The sequence below is a fragment of the Contarinia nasturtii genome, unplaced genomic scaffold (genome assembly GCF_009176525.2).
Source record: "Contarinia nasturtii isolate CC-2019 unplaced genomic scaffold, AAFC_CNas_1.1 Cnas_scaffold_285, whole genome shotgun sequence".
Classification (NCBI taxonomy): Eukaryota; Metazoa; Arthropoda; class Insecta; order Diptera; family Cecidomyiidae; genus Contarinia; species Contarinia nasturtii.
In genome coordinates this window covers 3,292,983-3,312,997 of record NW_022197640.1, presented here as the reverse complement: position 1 = coordinate 3,312,997, position 20,015 = coordinate 3,292,983, and the positions used below count along the sequence as shown (strand labels likewise).

The window sequence follows — 20,015 nt, the reverse complement described above, 5'->3', positions numbered from 1 at the left end:
CACACATTGCCAGCACACAAATAGCCAGAGTTGGACAAGACATGACTCCCCAGTGATGCGGTGTGAATCCCATTCAGCAGGTCATAAAATTCCAAGATTCTAACTGCATCTCAGTGGATTTATGTGATTCGTTCGCATTACAATCAAGATCTTCAGGTTTTCATTCACCGAGTTAAGCGCGGCCAATCAAATAATAAAATATACAAAATGTATGTGTGACAGACACTTTTAAATGATGCAGAAGCAATGGAAATGAAAACAATTAAAAAAAAACAACTCAGCACAGACATACACGCACACAAATAGCAAACAACCCATGCTATGTGATCCATAGTTGTGTATGCATATGTGTGCAACCGATCTAAAAACAATAATATCGAATACCATTTTCATCGTCATCATCGTCGTCGCCGTCACCGTCGTCGTCAATTCGTTTTATTGAATTAGCTTAACCACCGTTTTGTTTAATACATCCAGTTGTGTGAGTGTATCATCTATTTCCTTATTGGATGGATGTGGATGCGTTCATCGGGCTAATCAAGCAAAACAAGTTCCAATTGTTTCTTTTTTCTTCACATTGATCCTCTGTTTCTTTCTAACTTGTTGTCCGTATGCCAAGTTTACGGTTCGAGACCAGTTGGCTCAGTTGGTGTTAGAGAAATCTCGTGCATATTGCAATTTACACAGGGACGGGTGCAATAAAAAAACAAACTCGCAAAAATAATAGATTTATCTATCCGCCTCTTTGAATTGTCGCTGGCAAAACATCTTCCATGGACTTCAACCATAATTTTTACTTCATTTTTTTTCGTCTTCCGTGTGTGCGTGCACACCGGCCGATATTGAATGCCGACAAATGTGCCTGGCAATAATAATATAATACCACTTTAAAGCGCTTAACCTTAATGTAATGCCTTTTAATAAAGGGAACACGCGGGAAGTAGATGCTGCAAAATTTGAACCCAATGCAAAACGTACCAACTCTTCCAACAATCAGTTATATAACAGCAAAACTGTGAAATTATATTTAACTAGAAAAACACCTGCTGAAGTTCTATCGGCATCTCTCTATCTGTAACGTTTGAATAGGCACGCGAAAAGAGACAATTATCAAGCCAAAATCTGTAGCGAAACCAGTAGCAGTGGCTAGATGTGTGTACGCGCGCAGTTTGCTTTGTGAATCAAAGAATGCAATTGTGGCCAGTGCCGTCGAGAGAGGGGAAGAGAGAGAGCATAAATTGATGGTTTGTTCTTGTAAACTAAAACGAAAGACTGAAGGCAATGCGTCGTTTGCCGAACGATTACGATGACGACAACCATCGACATCAAATCGTACAGAATAGCGGACAAAAAGGAACTTGTTTTGTAGTGTGTTCTCTCTTGTCATACGTCAAGGCGTGTGTGCGTGTATCGGTGCATTATATAAAACTGATTTAAAGCATAGATAAAAGGTATTCACATTTAATTCAATCCAGTTTCATTCTGAACCAAAGCATCTTTTTCTTCTTCGTCGTCGTCGTTGTTTTTAATTCTCTTCGTGTTGGCTCTTCATTCTAGAAAAGCACACATTTGATTCTTTTCAGCTTGATTCAGTAATCGTTTTGTGCTTTTCTATTTGTTTGGCTACTTTTTTCTCTCTCTCTGCAATTAAATCGAGTCTCTTTCTCATTTGCAACGGATCCAGCGGGTTTACGTTGCACTTGGCACTTTTTCTTATCTATTTGCTTCGCAATTCTTGTTACTGTAGTACAAGTACGTACATAAAGAATTGACGTGATCGAATCAGTTAAATGCTGAAAGGAAGATAAAACTTTAGAGCTATGGTCTCAACTCACGCATAAAATATTTTGTTACAGTTTGATACGATCGCGTCTCAACAATGTAACGTTTTCATCATACAGTTGCTGTTGTTGTTTTTTCTCTTTCTCTGAGAGCTTGAAGAGATAAAAAAAAGGTAGAGCTGGAGAAAAAAAAGGATACACAAAATGATCGGTTTCGTTGTACCATATATGTCGCGCAACATGATTTTACGATGTTCGATTTGGTCATTTTCCCGGTTCATTTGGAATGTTTCTTTGTTTATAATTGCGATTTGAGTAATCTAAACCATAATGCCAATCCGCAGAATTGTAAAGTACAAGTGTTTGTGATAAGCCTATTTGAAATGAACGTTCTTCACTTGTAACAAGCCCATTGCATTTGCGAGAGAGTTTGTATATATTTCGTTCGATTGCAAACTACAAACAAATTGTTTCTGACATTTCGAAAATAACGAATACGATTCGGTGTTTATATTGTCGACTTTTGCACGCCCTCGATCGAACATGAACATTGCAGCCTAATTAAATAGCAATTCTATTTCGCATGTGCCTCTCTGTCCAAAACAATTGGTGCCGTGTGCTGTTTTTTTTTCTCTCAACTCTATATTCTCGAAGTCATTTGCTGGTAATCATTAAGCAACCATACACACATATTATTTGCACGTTCACAATTCCAGCGAGTCATAAATATTGTGCGCAACAGCGATAAACAGATCACGAAGACAGGATGTTGAAAGTCAAAAGGCAACAAAGGATCGAGTACTATCTGTCAAAATATTTCCCCCTATGCCAAGCGAAATTAATTCGATATACGGCGCTGATGTAAATGTCACTCTGTCATTTCACAATAATACTTTTTTGGCTTGACAATATATAAGCTCTTCATTTAAAATGCATACACATTCATAATTATTGAATCGTTGAAAAAAATATGTCATAAAATATTTTTCTAACATTTTTCATTAAAAAATTTATTAAAATTTTTTTTTTATAAAAAAAATTAATTTGTTTATAAATTACAATAATTTCAACAAAAAATGTTTCATCGATTAAATAAGAATCCAATGTAAATAGTAATGACAATGCGACACCTACCGTAAAAATGCAAAAAGAAACTTGGTTGGTCTCCATTGTAGCATTTTGGTCCGCCATGACAGCATCTTCGTTTTACTTGACCAATCACAGAGAAGCAAAACGAAGATGCTGTTATGGCGGACCAAAATGTTACAATTCCAAATAAGTTTCCTTTTCTATTTTAACGGTGGCTGTCGCATTGGTATTACTTTTTACATTAGATTCTTGTTCAATCTATGAAAAAAAAATTGAAATTATTGTTATTTTTAAACAAATAAATTTAAAATATAGAGAATTTTTATGATAAACGTAAGAAGAATATTTTATGATATGTTTCTTTTTTTTACTCGACCGTTCAAAAATTATGCATGTTGAATGAAGAGCTTATATATTGTCAAGCCAAAAAATGTATCATTGTGGAATGACATAGAGTGACATTTACATCAGCGCCGTATATCGGATTAATTTCGCTTAGCAAAGGGGGAAACGTCGTACTCGCTCCTTAGATGAATGAAAACGATCAAAATTTATACGATCGCACACACATTTGATATTCGCACAAGCACAAGCTCACACACACACACTCTATTACAATGCATTCGATCTTCAATAATTCATCAGGAGTTTGGTGTGTATGTCGAACGGTGCGCGATTACGTGAGCGCATGCCGAAAAACCTTAGCACATCTTGTTTGAACAATTTTATTTACGATTTAATATCAAATTACCGCTGCATTTTCATGCAATGTAAGCACAATTGAATAGCTGAGAACAAACATGAGATCTGGCATCTAATCTTTGGCTTTTGCTCAGGAAAGAACGAGCAAACTCACCATATCATTTTGCTCTGCTGTCACATTCATTTTAGCATTGACAGGGGAGAATCAGTGTGCTTGTACTTTTCTGAGCGAGAAAAAGAGAGGAATGGGCAACTTTTATTCTCAACAATTCGATTGATGCAACTAAAGCAAACAAAATTCTATGAATGAACAAAAAAAAAGAAGCACAGGAAACCGTTTATTTGCCGAGAAATTGTGATTGAAAATTCATTGCGTTTGACATGAACGTTGTCAAGCTGTACTTTGCCACGGTTCAATTCCATTTGAAAAGTGACCAGTTTACGTCTGGTCCGACTGGTTGAATTTATTAGCGTTTTAATCTATTTTATGGTCGATACGATTTTTTTGTGTGAAGTGGAAAAACGCATCCCACAATCGAGTCATCATCATCTCCGGTCATATGAAAAATGGTCAACGTTTTGCATAAAATAGGATGGATTTTAAGAATTCCAAGCCATAAATGAATGGGGTAGAATAAAAACTACTTCTCGAAAAATTGCTATTTTAAAAAGAAACCTAAAAAAAATTTCAATAAAAAGTGAATCAATTTTTTTTTGTCCAATTGAAGTGAATCAAGAAAATTTTGTTCAATAAAAGTGAACCAAAAAAAAAATTTCACTCGGTTTTTTCAGTGTAAAATACACTAAAATGAATTTTTTTTTTGGATTCACTTTTATTGAACAATTTTTTTTTGGTTCACTTCAATTGGACGAAAAAAAATTGATTCACTTTTCATTGAAAATTTTTTTTAGGTTTCGTGTTTAAACATTTTTCGAGAAGTAGTTTTTATTCTACCCCATTCAAATTTACAGTAGCCGTTCGAATTCATGCGATGCATTTCTGCATTTTTATTATTGTAAATTTGTGCGAACAGCACAAATCTTCTTTGCCTTTTTTTTCTTCATTTATTTGAATGCATGAAATTAAAATTGGCGTTCCTGCGGCGACATTTTTGCAAGAGAAAAAAAACAAACATTAACAGAAACTGCATATCATTTTTGCTTGCATTTATACACAAATACAAGTATCAAAAATGTCTCGTCAAAATCTCCCTTCGAAATTGAGTAATTTTATGGTTTGGAAATGAAATAAAATATCCTCCGGTGCGATCGCTTAAAGTAATCGCAACGAATTGATTGACTAAAATTTGTTGCGGTATGCTCACAAAAATGAAGAACGAATTTGAAGAAAAAAAAAACAACCAAACGAATAAAACCAAGTCATAAATAACCATTATTATGGCTGGGAGCAATATCGTCAAGTGCCGCTACATTTACACTAAAAGAACACCAAAGCAAACAGCAGAGAGAGAAAAACAGTACGGAACGCAAATGACGAACATTGGGCGCCCATTGAGATGCGAAAAAAAATAAAGACATTTCATTTTCATTGGATCAGAGATTACTTGTTCGTTTGTTTGGTTTTCATTTTCGACACTAAAAAATTGTTGTTGGAAACTATAAAATGACATTGATAATATTGAGGCAGAGATGCAATGCATTTCGTTTGTGAGCAGGCCGCGCAAAAAATCATTTCGATAAGGTTGTGCATTTCGTTTGCTGTAAAAATGCAAATGATTTGTCATGGAGCTATGAACTGTAAAACATCAATTCAAATCAATTGATGAACATGTCGAAAATGGCGTGAAATGTACCGCGCGAGAGAGAGAGAGAGATGGATGGAGAGAAATGTCAATGCATACAGTTTTATGTTTCACTGGACACTGACTTCGGACAAAAAATTCACACTGAATCACTTCAAGACCAAGAGAAATGATGATAATGCCAAAATAAGATGTTGAATATTCTGTCTGTGTCAGGTTTCATTTAAGTATGAAAAACCACTATGCAAATGCAACTAAATTCAGCTGTTTTATTCTCCTGTTAAATTTGGAGTTTACTTTATTTTGCCATTTGTACAATTTTTATGACATTGGTTATAAAAACAACCGAAGCTATAAAAAAAAACCTCGAAAGAACGAACACTTGTCCGGAGCGTTTTTTCAAAAATATTCGCAGTGTTGACGGCACATTTTTCGTTTTGATCACCTTCGGAGAACAGAGAAAAAGAAGTGATGATCTTTGTATTTTGATTAAATGATACATTTCTGTATGCATAGTGTATGGAATGAAAATATTTGCATACAGTGCATGTTTGCCCAATTCAAAATCATTTTTATTAGTACATTGCGTGATCCATATGTTTTGAATGAACTGCTACTCTGCACTATTCACATTTGATTTTTAGCTGTAGCCAGCGAAAAAAAGCGTCGGTTGTTACCGTTTGATCTGTTCTTTTCTTCGATTCATTCCTTTCGAATTGAATCTCAGCCAGTTTTTTTTTGTCTCTTCATAGACCTTATACCAATTATTATTATAGCCTTGTGTGCATTATTTACAATTATAAACAGTGAATGACCAATGAAAATTCAGCATGCAATTATTTCACTACCCGAATTAATTGATTGAACTTGGTAATGTGTATGCAGATGAAAATCGAGAAAGATGGATTCTCTGACCGATCAAAGTATGCAATGCAATGGCACAAGAGAATTAACATGATTTGTAAGCATCTTGACAATTTCTTGTTTTCTCTCCGCACAACAGACAATGTCGCCGAACTCAAGAATCACGCCGTTGTATGATCTTATTTAGCCCATTTCCAGATACCCACTGACTACTGTGCATACTGTGTTTAAATTATACTGTGCGCAGCATGTTGCAGCCCCGGAAAGAAAAACAAAAACAAAAAGAATATTCTACCGCATAAACTATGTTATCATTGCAAATCAGTAATGACGTTACTTTACTACTTGACTCGGTTCTTCATCTCTTTTTTTATCTACTTATCATACTTTCAAATGTGACCGAGGCCAGCCACACCGAAGTTGATACAGTTATTTGAAAAAGAAGAATGACCAAGAAGAAAAGAAACCTGTAACTATCTGTGATAAGAGCGAATTAAATATAGAAAAAAAGTACATACACACTCACAATAATAATAATAATAATCGGTCAAGAATTCCATAGAATATGCACATTTTAATAATTGCATTGCTTGCGTACGATGCGTACTTTGATTGAACGATATATGAATGGGGTAGAATAAAAACTACTTCTCGAAAAATGTTTAAACACGAAACCTAAAAAAAACTTTCAATGAAAAGTGAATCAATTTTTTTTCGTCCAATTGAAGTGAACCAAAAAAAAATTGTTCAATAAAAGTGAACCCAAAAAAAAAATTCATTTTAGTATATTTTACACTGAAAAAACCGAGTGAAATTTTTTTTTTTGGTTCACTTTTATTGAACAAAATTTTCTTGATTCACTTCAATTGGACAAAAAAAAATTGATTCACTTTTTATTGAAATTTTTTTTAGGTTTCGTTTTAAAATAGCAATTTTTCGAGAAGTAGTTTTTATTCTACCCCATTCATATGTAAATATCGATTAATCGAAATGACCGAGTGCTGCAATGCATCGCATTAGAATCTAACAGGAACGAAGATGAGTTTTGCATGCAGCTGGTTTTGTTCGTTTTTACATATGAGTGATATTGAATGTGTGTTGTTATCACAGCAAAGGGAATGAAATGGTGTGCGCCGCTTGCAGTCATTTAGACTTCATTCGACCAAAGTTTATTTACAGATTTGTTTTTGATTTGAACATACGTTTAAACAAATTGGTTTTGATCGACCATGTCGATCTCTTTGGGCTAATTTGAAGTGCATATATACACACACAATTTGTACCATATGCCAGATAATTTGTTGTACATTAGAGAGACTCTTTTGTTAAATGGCCAATGAAATCTCTATGTTTCGTACGGTTGTTATACATACACCACGGCGAGTGTCATGTTTTAAAGTGTTTACTGTTGTTAAAATTGCGCACACAAGTTCCATTAGTACAAGGTGTCATCGAACGAAAGGAAAACAAAAGCTCAATACCAATAATTTTGCATCGCTTAACTTAACGGCCAATGTTTCCGATACCGTCTATGTTTCGTTTTATGCTGCAAACATATTAAACAACACGAAGTACTCGCCCGCTTGCCTACCAGTGCCAAAGAGTAATTGCAGTGACGCTATATAGATTTTTTGTTCGTTCTTCTCTTGTTTCTTTTTTGTGCTCTGTTCTCGGCACGATTTTCATGTCATCACAAATGAATTATTATTACCAGCGTTCCACTCTGCATGAATGAGTTGAGTTTCAGGAGAATATTTGTCTTCAATTCAGGTTTTTTTTCTGTTGGTTTGGTGTGTGATTTTTGTTATAGCTAACAAAACAGTAGGAAGGCAATGATAAACGGTTGCCAGATATGGGAATTTTCATTCTATAAACCGTTTCATTCAGTGTTAATAATTTGTTCGTTTGGAGTTCATCACTGTGATTTATTCAAAATGACGAAATTCAATTTAGAAATCAACTGACAAAGACACACACAAAAAAAAACTCAAGGAAGTTAAAAATACAGTCACTTTCTGTTGTGCCTTGTCTATTCTAATGGATTTTTTGTTGCTTTAAAAAAACATGTTCATTTTCTTAATGAAAGCTAACACCGTCGTTTACTTACTTTTTTATGTTTTTTTTTCTTGCAGAGTAATTCATTACAAAGTAGACGTGACACAAATCATACAAGTGCATGTCGATTTACAGTCAATTAGTAACGATTCGTTTGCAAAGCACAAAAACCACACACATCGAACATTCGAATGTGCCACCGATCATAAACGCAATGTAAGTAAACAAATCATTTATTTTCTCTACTTTTATCAAGCAGTTGAACCACTAAACATAACACTAAAAGAACATTGTCATTATCAATACAGAAAATGCCGTGTGGCTTGTACAGTAGATGGATGATTGTCAGTCGTGTTTGGGAAAAGTCAACGAGATTGTGGTTAAACCGATTATTGCAATCAAATTAATAATTGATATATATATTGGAATAGTATTTGAAACATGAAATTATCAATATTCGCGAAGATGGCATCGTTGACATCAACAACAGCACCTGTTCAAATCAATCAAAAATCGCCTCGAGCCAAAACCAAAGCGTTAGGTACATGGATTTATATGATTGTCTTCCTCATGGCAATAAACATTTATAATGATTATATTGGCATAACGATGCTATGCAATGCCGGACCGATGCCAACTTCTTTGGTATTGCCACCATCATCATCGTCGGTTAATTCGCCAACAACAATTCGGGTGGTAAATTTAACAAGACAACATGGTGGTGATATTTTTACAGCGTTTGGTAAGTCGTTTGCCTTTTTTCTTTTCAAATATAAAATAAACATTTTATATTTTCATTAGCTTTAAATTATAATTATATTTCATAAAAATGCGTAATGCAGCATTATTTTTGTATTTGTAAAAGTTGAAAATGTAACATTTTAATGCATTTTTCCTGCCGTTTTCGATTAATTGTGGTGGTAGTTGTCGCCGTTGTCCATCATCATAAATCGATTTAATATATCAACTAATTCTTAAGGGCAAATGCATAAAACTATGTGAAGGTTGTTATTTTGTTTGGGATGAAAATTGGTTTTGATGATGATGATGATGATGATGATGTTCTTATTATTGCTTCTGGTTGATTGTGTTGCACACACGTAGAATATTAATCAAGGAACAAGTTTTTGGTCGTGTGTCTTCCGCGATAAAACGGTATTAATGGCAATTCTCTCACTCAGCCACTCTCTCAATTAAATGAAACTGTGCATACGTTCACATAGAAAGAGAGAAAAGTAGATAAGATAGAGAGAATGTGCGTTCAATTTGATGGAATGTCCATTGCAAGAGTGCATTAAACAAGTTCGTTTCGACGTCGTTTAGTCATCGTCGTCATCGTGTGTTTTTTTTTTTAATGTTTGCAAAATAATTGGATTGTGGCCGTATGTTCAGCACCGTTTAAACACACACACACATGTCATGGAAAATAGACATATGCACATGTACAAAGAGTGTAAAGAGAATGATAAATGTTCCGTTCAACAAAGTGAACCCAATGAATAACCGTAATTAAAATAATTCTTGAAAGTGTTCAACAATGTCTCGGTCTCAGCAAGTGATCTATTCAATTGATTTTAATCGATAAAACGGGGAAGAATTGCATTACTTTCTTGTTACGACAGGATTTTTTTTTAAGTAGAAATAACAAGAACAACAACAACATAATATGTAAAGAGTTAATGATCGATTTTTCTCCATTGTAAATGGGTTTAGATGAATCAAAATGCGATGTGGACACATGTGTTGGCCTATCAAGCGGAACTGCTGGCACCAACGGTAACGATGCATCAGGTAATTTATCAACCGCTTTTTTATTCTTGTTGTAGTTGTCTTCTTTTTGTCGTCGTGTCGTTGTTATTGCATTGATTGCAAACGAACACTCTTCAGGTCTGTGTGTCATTGCACAGTCTCGCTACGTCATACTCTGCACTATCCACCATTTATGCACGCATCATCTTAATTGTGGGATGCACACCGCACAAGTAGCGGTATTATTTATCAGTGGACATGTACAATTTAACACTTGAAATCATCACCGAAACTGACATTACAATTTATCTTTCTGATTTTCTTCTTCTTCTTCTTTGTGTGCATGGGAAAATTTTCAGATATTGGAAAACACGGAACAAACGATGACTGCAACTGCCAGTGTCTACCTCATCTGGATGCATTTCGTGAGGATTTGAACATTTGCGTTGATGACATTCATGGTAAGTAATAAGTATTGCATTGAACAACAATTCATTCAAAGAATTTCGCGAACAAAACGATTAGTGTGTGTGCCTATCATATAACAAACATTTGGTTACATGTTACCAAAGAATCTTAATGGGTTTTTTTTATACAAAATAATAGTAAAACCTGAAATTGAACTGAATTAAAACCAACAACTCTCATCTCATGACTCTGTGTTGAGTGAGTATATCAGTTCAAAAAATTTAACAACAAACACAAAACAAAATTAAAATCACAAAAGTGAAAATGAAACTATTGTATATATGATTTGTTTTTTTTTTCCTTCACATTAGCGAAAGAAACAAAGATAGAGTAGACAAAAAAAATAAAGAAAACAAGAACGAAATGTAGGCGAAAAAGCTTTGAAAGTGTAATGAGTGTTTATATAAATTTTGATATCGTGTTTGGTGTGCGTTGATTAAGTAAATTACACCGACTGCGTTTTTATTGCCAGAGAGATAGATAGAGAGATAGAGTTAGATTTTCAACCTTTGAACACGATGAAATCCAACAATTGGTCTTATTGAAAGTTTATTTTCCATTTTAAAATGGAATAATTACTCATTTGCAGGGAATAATCCGGAGTAAATTATATTTGAAAGATGAAGAGACAGAAAGAGAAAAATAATATCAACATAAGAATACACATTTATCAAATGGAATACGCAACGACTCAATTTTCTACATATGCAATGCATAAATAAATATAAGTTTCGGCGGCAACGCTTTCGATGGCTGGCGAGAGAGAGAGAGAGAGAGAGAGAGAGAGAGAGAGAGAGAGAGAGAGTGCAGACACACATACGCTGTTATTATTATGTCATGTTTGTCTTTTCACCAGTGCGCATTTATTCAATGTGCACAATGGCTTTAGAATTGGACCAGTTCCCAAGACACCACTAACATCATTAATAAATTAGCATTATTTACGCACAATTTATGTGCATCAACATACCACAGAGCTCTTTCTCTTTCTCACTCTGGTTACGTTCATCGCTGAATGTTGCATCCAATATTAAACTTCAATTGATGCGATCTTATACTTCGATGATTATGCACTCGATTCTCTCTGCGTATCTGTCTCGATTCAGTTGTAAATTTGTGTGTTTTTTTTATTATTCATTTGCCTTCACCAATTTTCTGAAAATGCCAAGTTTTTGTTTTGTTTTCTGTATTTCATACGAACAATAGATAAATTCATTGAGAAAATCCTTTTGCGAACGGTGATAATAGCGATGCGTGCATGTGATTCTTTGTAAAATAAAAAGAAAAGCGTTTCTGCCCACTCAGTTTTTTTTTGTGAGTGTGTGTGAAATGTTTCGGAATTTCATTCAGAACAGCATTTCTAATCATGCCTTTCGGCTGACAATAATATAGTATTACAGTTTATGCCAAAGAATTTACAGGTCGACATATGTTTTCTCACGCAGCCAAAGTACAAACACGACAAAAAAGAAACACACAATCACTGTGAAATGAGATTGAAAGAAAAAAATGATGAAGAACAATGCAAAACGACAAATTACTCTAAACACATCGTACAATGAAAGAGCACACGCTCGTTCGTGTAGAACAATGCAAACGAAACTGTGTCACATATTTGCCAATTGTGTATCGTCCACTCCAGCATGTGAATGATAGACAGGAGGACAACATTCTCAGAACTCTCTAATCTCAATGGAATAGAAAATTGTGTTTCCAGAATTAGAACACGCAAAAATCTATGTTTAATTATAATTTTTTTCGGAAGCATTCAAAAAGAGCCAATTCACCAGCAAATCGTAGTCATAAAATGAATATGTTCATAAATACCACTCATTTTGTGTTTGATTATATTTTATTACGAATATAAAGAGCGGAGATTTAGTTTTTGTTTGTACGGAAAGAACCGTTGACCGATTCCTCCCCGTGTGTTGTTTGCAAACCGTTGCATTTGATTACGATGCAAATGTCAGACGCAAAAATTATATTTGATAGTGAGTGATATGTTCAGATTACCGGTTAAATGTGCAATGCGCTCGCGAGAGAGAGAGAGCACATCGTCAGTGTGGAAAAATCATATTGCGTATAAATACGCAATATGTGATCTCCGACGGAGAGATAGATTAAGAGACAGAATTCAACAAAACGGCTATTCAACAAAACGGGTTAAACCAAATGATTTTGCCAGCGCAAAGAGAAACTATTTTCTTTACACATCGAAACAATAACAGAAATGAAGGAAAATATTGTTTGTGTCGAAGAATGGCAAGTGATACTTTGACAACGCCATAAACATAGCTATCGTGATCTCCTCCATTTCTTTGTCTGAGGTTTCGGGTTCTCTTTTTGGTTTGTTTTTTGTTTTGCCAAGTAGTAGCTGCCTCAAATATAGAAAACTATGGCCATAATTTATGGCTTGCATTTATATAATGTAAATAATATTTTACGGAACGGCAAGCGAAAAATCTCAGCCAAACAGCCGCCGTGTCGTATATTTCAATCATTTTAACAAATTGCAATCAGACCGTTGTTTTGTGGGCGCTAAAGAAAACGTTACAAAATGAGAAGACAAGAAAAAAGAAACAACCAGCTTGGTATGCCCATCAAAACCAGCAGACAAGTATTCATACTTACAAAATACATGCATATAACAAATCGATTTTCACATTAATATTCGATTAAATCTTTTTGCTTTATTCGCCATTTATGGTTCACCTTTTGACTACTATACACTACCTGTATGGATTTAGAAGAGAGAACGGAAACTTTTTTATGGGGCCCGTGCGCACTCAACAAAATTGCACGTGTAATTCCAGCCCAAGATTCTTATCAAATTTATCGCCTAATCCTAATCGAATAAACAAAAGAGCGAAATGTACACGCGCAGTACATGCTCACACAAAAAAGTGGCTATTGGGAATATATGATTACGCAAAATCTTGCAAAGTGATTTCGTGAAAACGAGCGTGCATGGCGAACAGGATCTTCGAATTCATATGGAAGTGACTTGGTGCAATTGTTTTTAATCGGTGTTAAAGTGAAACAACAAACACTAGTCCAACTCATAATGTGTAGTGCATCGTCACAGATAATGATGCATACAGTGTGTGCAGTGCGACTTGGTGCAAGCCACGCGCACATACACAAATCATATGCTTTTGTTTCTCTTTATTTTTGATGGTTATAATCATGAATCAAAAGCCATTTTTCCCATTGCCATATGGCAAATGTACTACAAACACAAAAAAAAAAAACAAAAAACAAATTGCAATCAAATCTAACGAAACCATACTGGAATTCATCGAAATACCACCTGCGATGTGTATTTATTGTTATTATTTAATTGAACCATACATTTACATCCGAAACCACAACACATCGTTTTGCCATATCATTTTTCGCTGATCGTTCTGTGCTGTGCTGTGTGTTTGCGATCGACAATTTGTTGTTTTAGCCGAGTGCTCAGCATGCATCTAAAAGAGACCAAATCGCAATTGCTGCTCGGAGAAATTTAAATGATGCAAAACAAAAAGTGAAGAAATGTTCTGCCAATTTACTGGTGTAATTCAATTTCTTGGGAAAACTGGAATAAAATGCCACATGAATATTCATTTTGAAAATTGATCTAGTCATTTTCATAAATATTATGGACGGTGGACGCAGAAGTAAAGTCTCTTGAATACAAAATAATGTCAGCCCGTTGTTTCGTTTTTCTTGCTTTGATGCGATAATTAATTTCTAATTTCGGTTTATTAAAGTTTTTCATTTGAAATGAGGTAATCTCGCTGTCATTGAAGAGGGAGGGGGGAGGCAGGTAAAGCATACAATCAAGATGACCGTTAATTTCTATCAAACTTTAAATTTCCTTTCATACATTTGATGATGAAATTGAGAATATGCCTGCGTGCCTGTCTTACCTTTGGCAATGCCATTTCATGCCGCCTTTTGACTATCGTTCAGAATTGCACGTAATTACATTTGCACTCCATGACAACTCCATGGCATTGAATGCATGCTCGAGGAAATTAAGATATCTGAGCTTAACCATTAGTCATCGAGTGGAAGAGCATTTGTCGTCGTTCTTTCAGATTACGATCACACGATCTGTTGGACTCACAAACACACATACACACAGTTCGATTGAATATAAGTTGGAAAGGGTCATTTTCATCGCTGCAAAGCAAATCGTTTTTATATTCCGCTATTTTTCATGGGTAAATTGTTTCGATTTTTTTTTTGTTCGCTTGTTGTCATTATGAATTAGTTTTAGTTTAAGAATGTTACTTTGTTTAGGAACGTATTTTCCATTTCTTTTCCAATCTAAATAAAAATGCGCACACACAGTTTCTATTATTATCATTCACTTTTGAAGGAATTTTACACAGAAATTAAATCAAAATATTTCAACAATATAAAAGAAAAACCGTTCATTAATTTGAAACAATCTACGACCATATTATTTTATTGTGTCGTCGATTTATGTGATATGTGTGTGTGTGCGCACACGCAATTGGCTGTGAAAAGTAGTAAATGTGCATCAGTCTACTTACATATTGACAAAACAACAAATTCTCTGTGTGATCGATTTGCATAAAATGTGCTTCAATGGCAATGCAGAAAATAGAGAATTAAGTCGCACATGCGATCAACAGTCCACTCGTTCGCAAGAAAAACATGTTACAAAATCTAACCAAAAATCGACAACGTATGCTGAATGGCATACATCCAAAGGTTCTTGCTTGTGATTAGATACTTTTGGAGCAGACGCTCCAAAAACAAAACCACACCGTATGTAAACTACACAACATAAATACATTCAAGTGATTTAAACAACTGTAACAAATGCAACTACAAATATTAAATGAAGCCAATTAGAGTGAAAAAATAAAAGCGAAACGACGAATTTACATACGGATATACTTACTGCTATAGATGATTATGTACGGCGATGTACAGAAGATGGACAAAGAAGGAGAGAGAGAGAGAGAATGAGAAAGAGATAGATCTTGGCACCGAGGCACCAATCGAAATGGTATCATCAATAAAATGTTTAAGGTAAAGAGATATAAATCGCGAAACAATTTACTTACTGTCAAATAAATCAAGAAGTTTTCGTATGCTTCTGGTGCGACACTAGCTGCCAACTCATGCCTACAAGTCATCGGTATTGCATTGGCATGCACAACCACAAACACACACAGACATACGGATGAAATCAACAACGTGCCACGGCCACAGCCACAGCTGAAGATATAAACGACAACTGCGTAAAAAGCCACTAAATAAATCTATTGCCTTATAAATATCGGTAAGTAATGCGAAATGCACGCAATATCAACAGGCGTTGTCAAAAGTAGACAAAACAAACAAAGCCAAAATGAGCGGTTCGAACCAACATCGAAAGCGATCAGACACAGCAAGAGAAAGAGAGATATAAGGGATCTATGTGCGGCTATTTGCGCTCATCTCAACAAGAATCAAAAATAAATTTTCTTATTAGTCACTAACTGAAACTTTTTTTCCGGCTATAAAACATTTAACCAGAGATAATGATGCATTTAGATATAAATTACGACAATACGAAAAGGCTTTAACGTTTGGTATGGTAAGCATGTTGCATTCACCACATATGCACGTGATATGATTGAACAGCAAATAAAATAGAGAGAGAGAGAGAGAGGAAGAGTTGAAATGTGCGAAGAATAAATATGCTGGTGGAAATGAATAGACTGGCTTGTGATGACGATTGGAATGCGCGTGCGTAAATTACAATTGTTTCTTTCAATCATGGCACTTTGGGCGGATCGTGTGTTTTCTCTCTCGTCTCTTTTTTTCTCGTCACTGCATCGATAACTACAATTTTGTATGGTTGTTGGTCTTCGTATTAATTGATTGTACGCCAATACATTGGCAAGTATATAATTGAGATTGTGTTCGTTTCAAGTAATTTTCGCATTGTTGAAGCTTAAGTAAGAAAAAAAAAGTCGATCACTTGCAAATTGGTCAAGTGAAAACTTTCAATCGCCTTACACACCCTGACGCATGCGTGATTTGGTCATTGAATTATTTGTTTATTCTATTGCTGCTATATTTTCGATTGTAAAATCGGGAAATTATTACGCAAATTAATGAACCAGCTTTCGCTCAAAGTCAATTCGCAGTTTTCGTTCAGAGATATACGCTCGTTTATAACCGAACCACTTCAATCAATGGACTATTGCTCATTTTTATTGAATCTCTTTGTTCGTTCTATCGAGTTTATGCCCACAGGCTACAACAAAACATATAAGTATCGTAATTAAATTACACATTTTGTTCGAAATGAACAATTTTAAAATGCAAAAACCAATGGAACTTGGCCAAGTTGGCCAAATGCCATGCTTCAATTCAATGAAGCAGATTTGTTGCATTTATGGGAAAATAGAACGTTTTATTTATTAAAAAAACAAGATCCCGTGCAAATACGAGTCTGTTATTTAGACTGATAATGCAAACCAAATGTATCTCAAAGAGAGGAATATTCAGATTTTCGAATAGAGAGAGAAAAAACCACACGCTTAATTGCATAAAAACCATCTACTTCCATTTTCAGAAAATGAAGCGAAAAAGTAGCGTATGTAAGAAACATACGCGAAACACATTAATCTCATTTCTTATTCATTGCTCATGCAAATCAAAGATATCACTTTTTATGGTTCTTGTTCATCAATCAGACCAACAATGAAATGAAGACGTTGTTGATAGATTCTGGGTGAAACAAAAAAGTCCATTCGAGGAAGAAGAAACCATTAAACGAACAAAATACAGTAAATTTTCAGAAATCTTACTTACAATTTTTTTTGAAAATGGTGCATTTAACTTTATTTATTGAGGTTTTAATGTCTACCTAACGCAGGATGACAGTACAATGTTTTTCGTTTAAAATCTTGTACAAATTTTGAATTATTTAAGTTAGATTTCTTAATTTTCAAAAAAAAAACTTAATTAAACTTGAATGACAGCCGCATTTGAATCTGATGTGAAAATATACAGATTAAACAAATCTTAAGCTACATTGTATGGAAACGCAATGTTCAATTATTGAAGTACTGAATAACTTCGATGTGGCATTCGATCACACCAAATCGCCTTCGGTGAAATGAACTGCAAAATTTTATTTTCGTTCGTTTCATGTGAACATCATTTCAACACGTGTTTCGCGTGCCTTAGGTCTATTCTAATGATTCAATTTATCTCACTGTTTCCCTTTTGCATAAAACAATTTTTTCTACTGAATTATTCCTCGATTAAATCCGCAACAAAATTGTTGCATTGCTTGAAAAAAAAAACGATAAATCGACGAATTAATGCAAGAATTTTATACTCATATTTCGAATAAATAATCTAACTGTGAGTCGACGCACTTTTTTCCATTGATTGAAATAAGTGTAAAAAAATCAATAAAATAAAGTGTAGTCGGACTGAACGCCACATAGAGAGAGAGAGAGAGAGAGAGAGAGAGAGAGGAGAGAGAGAGAGAGAATGAAAAAAGTAAAATCCCGAGCATTTGATGCACATACCCTGTTCAAATAATGGCAAACGATCTAATTCTAATGAGAAACTAACAGGGAAAAAAAATTTGATATATACTTTCATTTCGAACACTTGTGTGTTCACATGATTCGATACGTTAGGTAATTTTCATTTCTTCTTCGTTTTTATTGTTGCTTCGATTTCGATCAAAATCGCTGCGCAGTTTGATTATGAATTCCGAGTCTCGTCTCGGTTTCGTTTTTCACTGTAAATACACAAAAGAATGAAATCATACACCGAACGACTTTTGACACGATGAAACTAAACACGAACGAGTTATAGAACAGAGAGTTCATACACACGATTCACTTTGCATATTCGCTCACGTTCATTTCACGGCGAAAAATTAATCATTTCTATTCGATGGAGAGGAAAAAGAAACACATTAAAGTTACGGCTTCGTTTGTGTTTTCATCTCGCGCGGAAAACGAAAGAGATGAAGAGAGAAAAAAAAATGGTTAAATACAGAAAAAATACTGCATACATTATTTACGCAATCGATTACGGCTTTGTTGTTTTTCGATGCCAATTACCTAGTTTTTTTTTTTTATCTATGAAATGTCAGAATGAAACGGATGCATAACATAACGTACAACATCGAAATGAAAGACTGGCTGAAATTGCTATGGATGCATCTGCATTTCATCAAAATCTAACTGTTTGATTGTTCGAACAACGATCAAAGAAAGAAAAAAATAACCATTTTTATACAATAAAGTTGTTGTAAATGGCTTCTTTCGATTATGTATATACTTATGAAAAGGTATTATAAGAAAGAAAAAAATGACGGCATCAACAGAATCAAAAAGACGTGCATAAAATAATTTTAAAAAAGTATTTCGTAAAAGCAATAATCTTTGGAAGTAACAAAAAAGCGCACACCAACACACAACAATGAATTTAATCACAAGTAATAACAATTGTTACACAAAATCTAATAGATGTAATTTAACGAAATACGTTCGTCTGTGTATAGTCCACAGACCGATTAAATGCACTTGGGTGTCGGTGATGTGCAATCAATGCGAATCATTCAGTCCAAACGAATTTATATTATTAATTCAACACTTTTATTTCGTAGAGTAGACCAAAGATTTAGTCTTTATTTATGTCGAAAAACACCGCCCCGATACCGTTGACCGATGAACATTTCTTAATCGAGAACAAAAAAACACACACACACACCAAATGGAAACAAATCGACTTGAAACAGTAGCCAATTTTCTATGGGCGATTATTTCTGGAATTAGGACTTTATACTAAGTTATAATGATGTGAAGTTTTTCTCTTTAAATTTATATAAATCAAAGATTTTTATTATAAAAAGTCACCGCAGATTAATGTCCATGTAGGATAAAAGGTAACGTCGAATTGTGAGTAAAAAAACCGAAAAAAGCATTAAAATTTACGCAAATATTGAGCAATTTAAAAGTGATAAAAAAATGTTCTCATTCATAAATTTTCTACTGTTTTGTTCTTTTGAAATGAACAGTTTTGAAATGGTTGACGATGGTTTATCATTAATTTTATTAAATTATTGGACAACGGGTCACATAACCGGCCACATACAAATCAACCGAAAAAAAAGAGAATAAAATTAAAATACAAATTCGATTTTTATTGATATTTAATTGCATTAAATGGTACTTATTTCGATATCAACCACTTGTTCCACTCACAAAATGTCGTGCAATTTAATTTTATAGCAATTAAGTTGAAGCACTCACCAGCATCGTTCTGGAAACGATCCAAAAGAAAAGAGCAAAAAAACCGTTTGGATTGAAATTGTTTGATTTTAATGCGTCCATTAGAACAATGTTTTTATAGCGTTCACATGACATTGCCGCGCATCTGAGAATTGCGTACAGAAAAAAGAACTTCCATACCTATAAAATTAGTAGCTCACGAATCACTTTAGCATTTGACCACGAATATCGACTTAAAATGATATTGCCTTATTTATTTCACCCATCGG

The 20,015-nt window shown here is 34.3% G+C and overlaps 1 protein-coding gene across 1 annotated transcript in view; it reads left to right on the top strand.

The window, feature by feature from the left end:
* The window catches only part of LOC116337664, a 63,122-nt gene that overhangs the window by 29,086 nt on the left and 14,021 nt on the right, over positions 1-20,015 (top strand). The window contains exons 2-5 of the mRNA XM_031762419.1: positions 8,332-8,470; positions 8,563-8,996; positions 9,968-10,045; positions 10,363-10,464. Coding sequence (XP_031618279.1) covers positions 8,696-8,996; positions 9,968-10,045; positions 10,363-10,464 — 481 coding nt within the window. The 5' untranslated portion in view covers positions 8,332-8,470; positions 8,563-8,695. The remainder of the gene's footprint in view (positions 1-8,331; positions 8,471-8,562; positions 8,997-9,967; positions 10,046-10,362; positions 10,465-20,015) is intronic.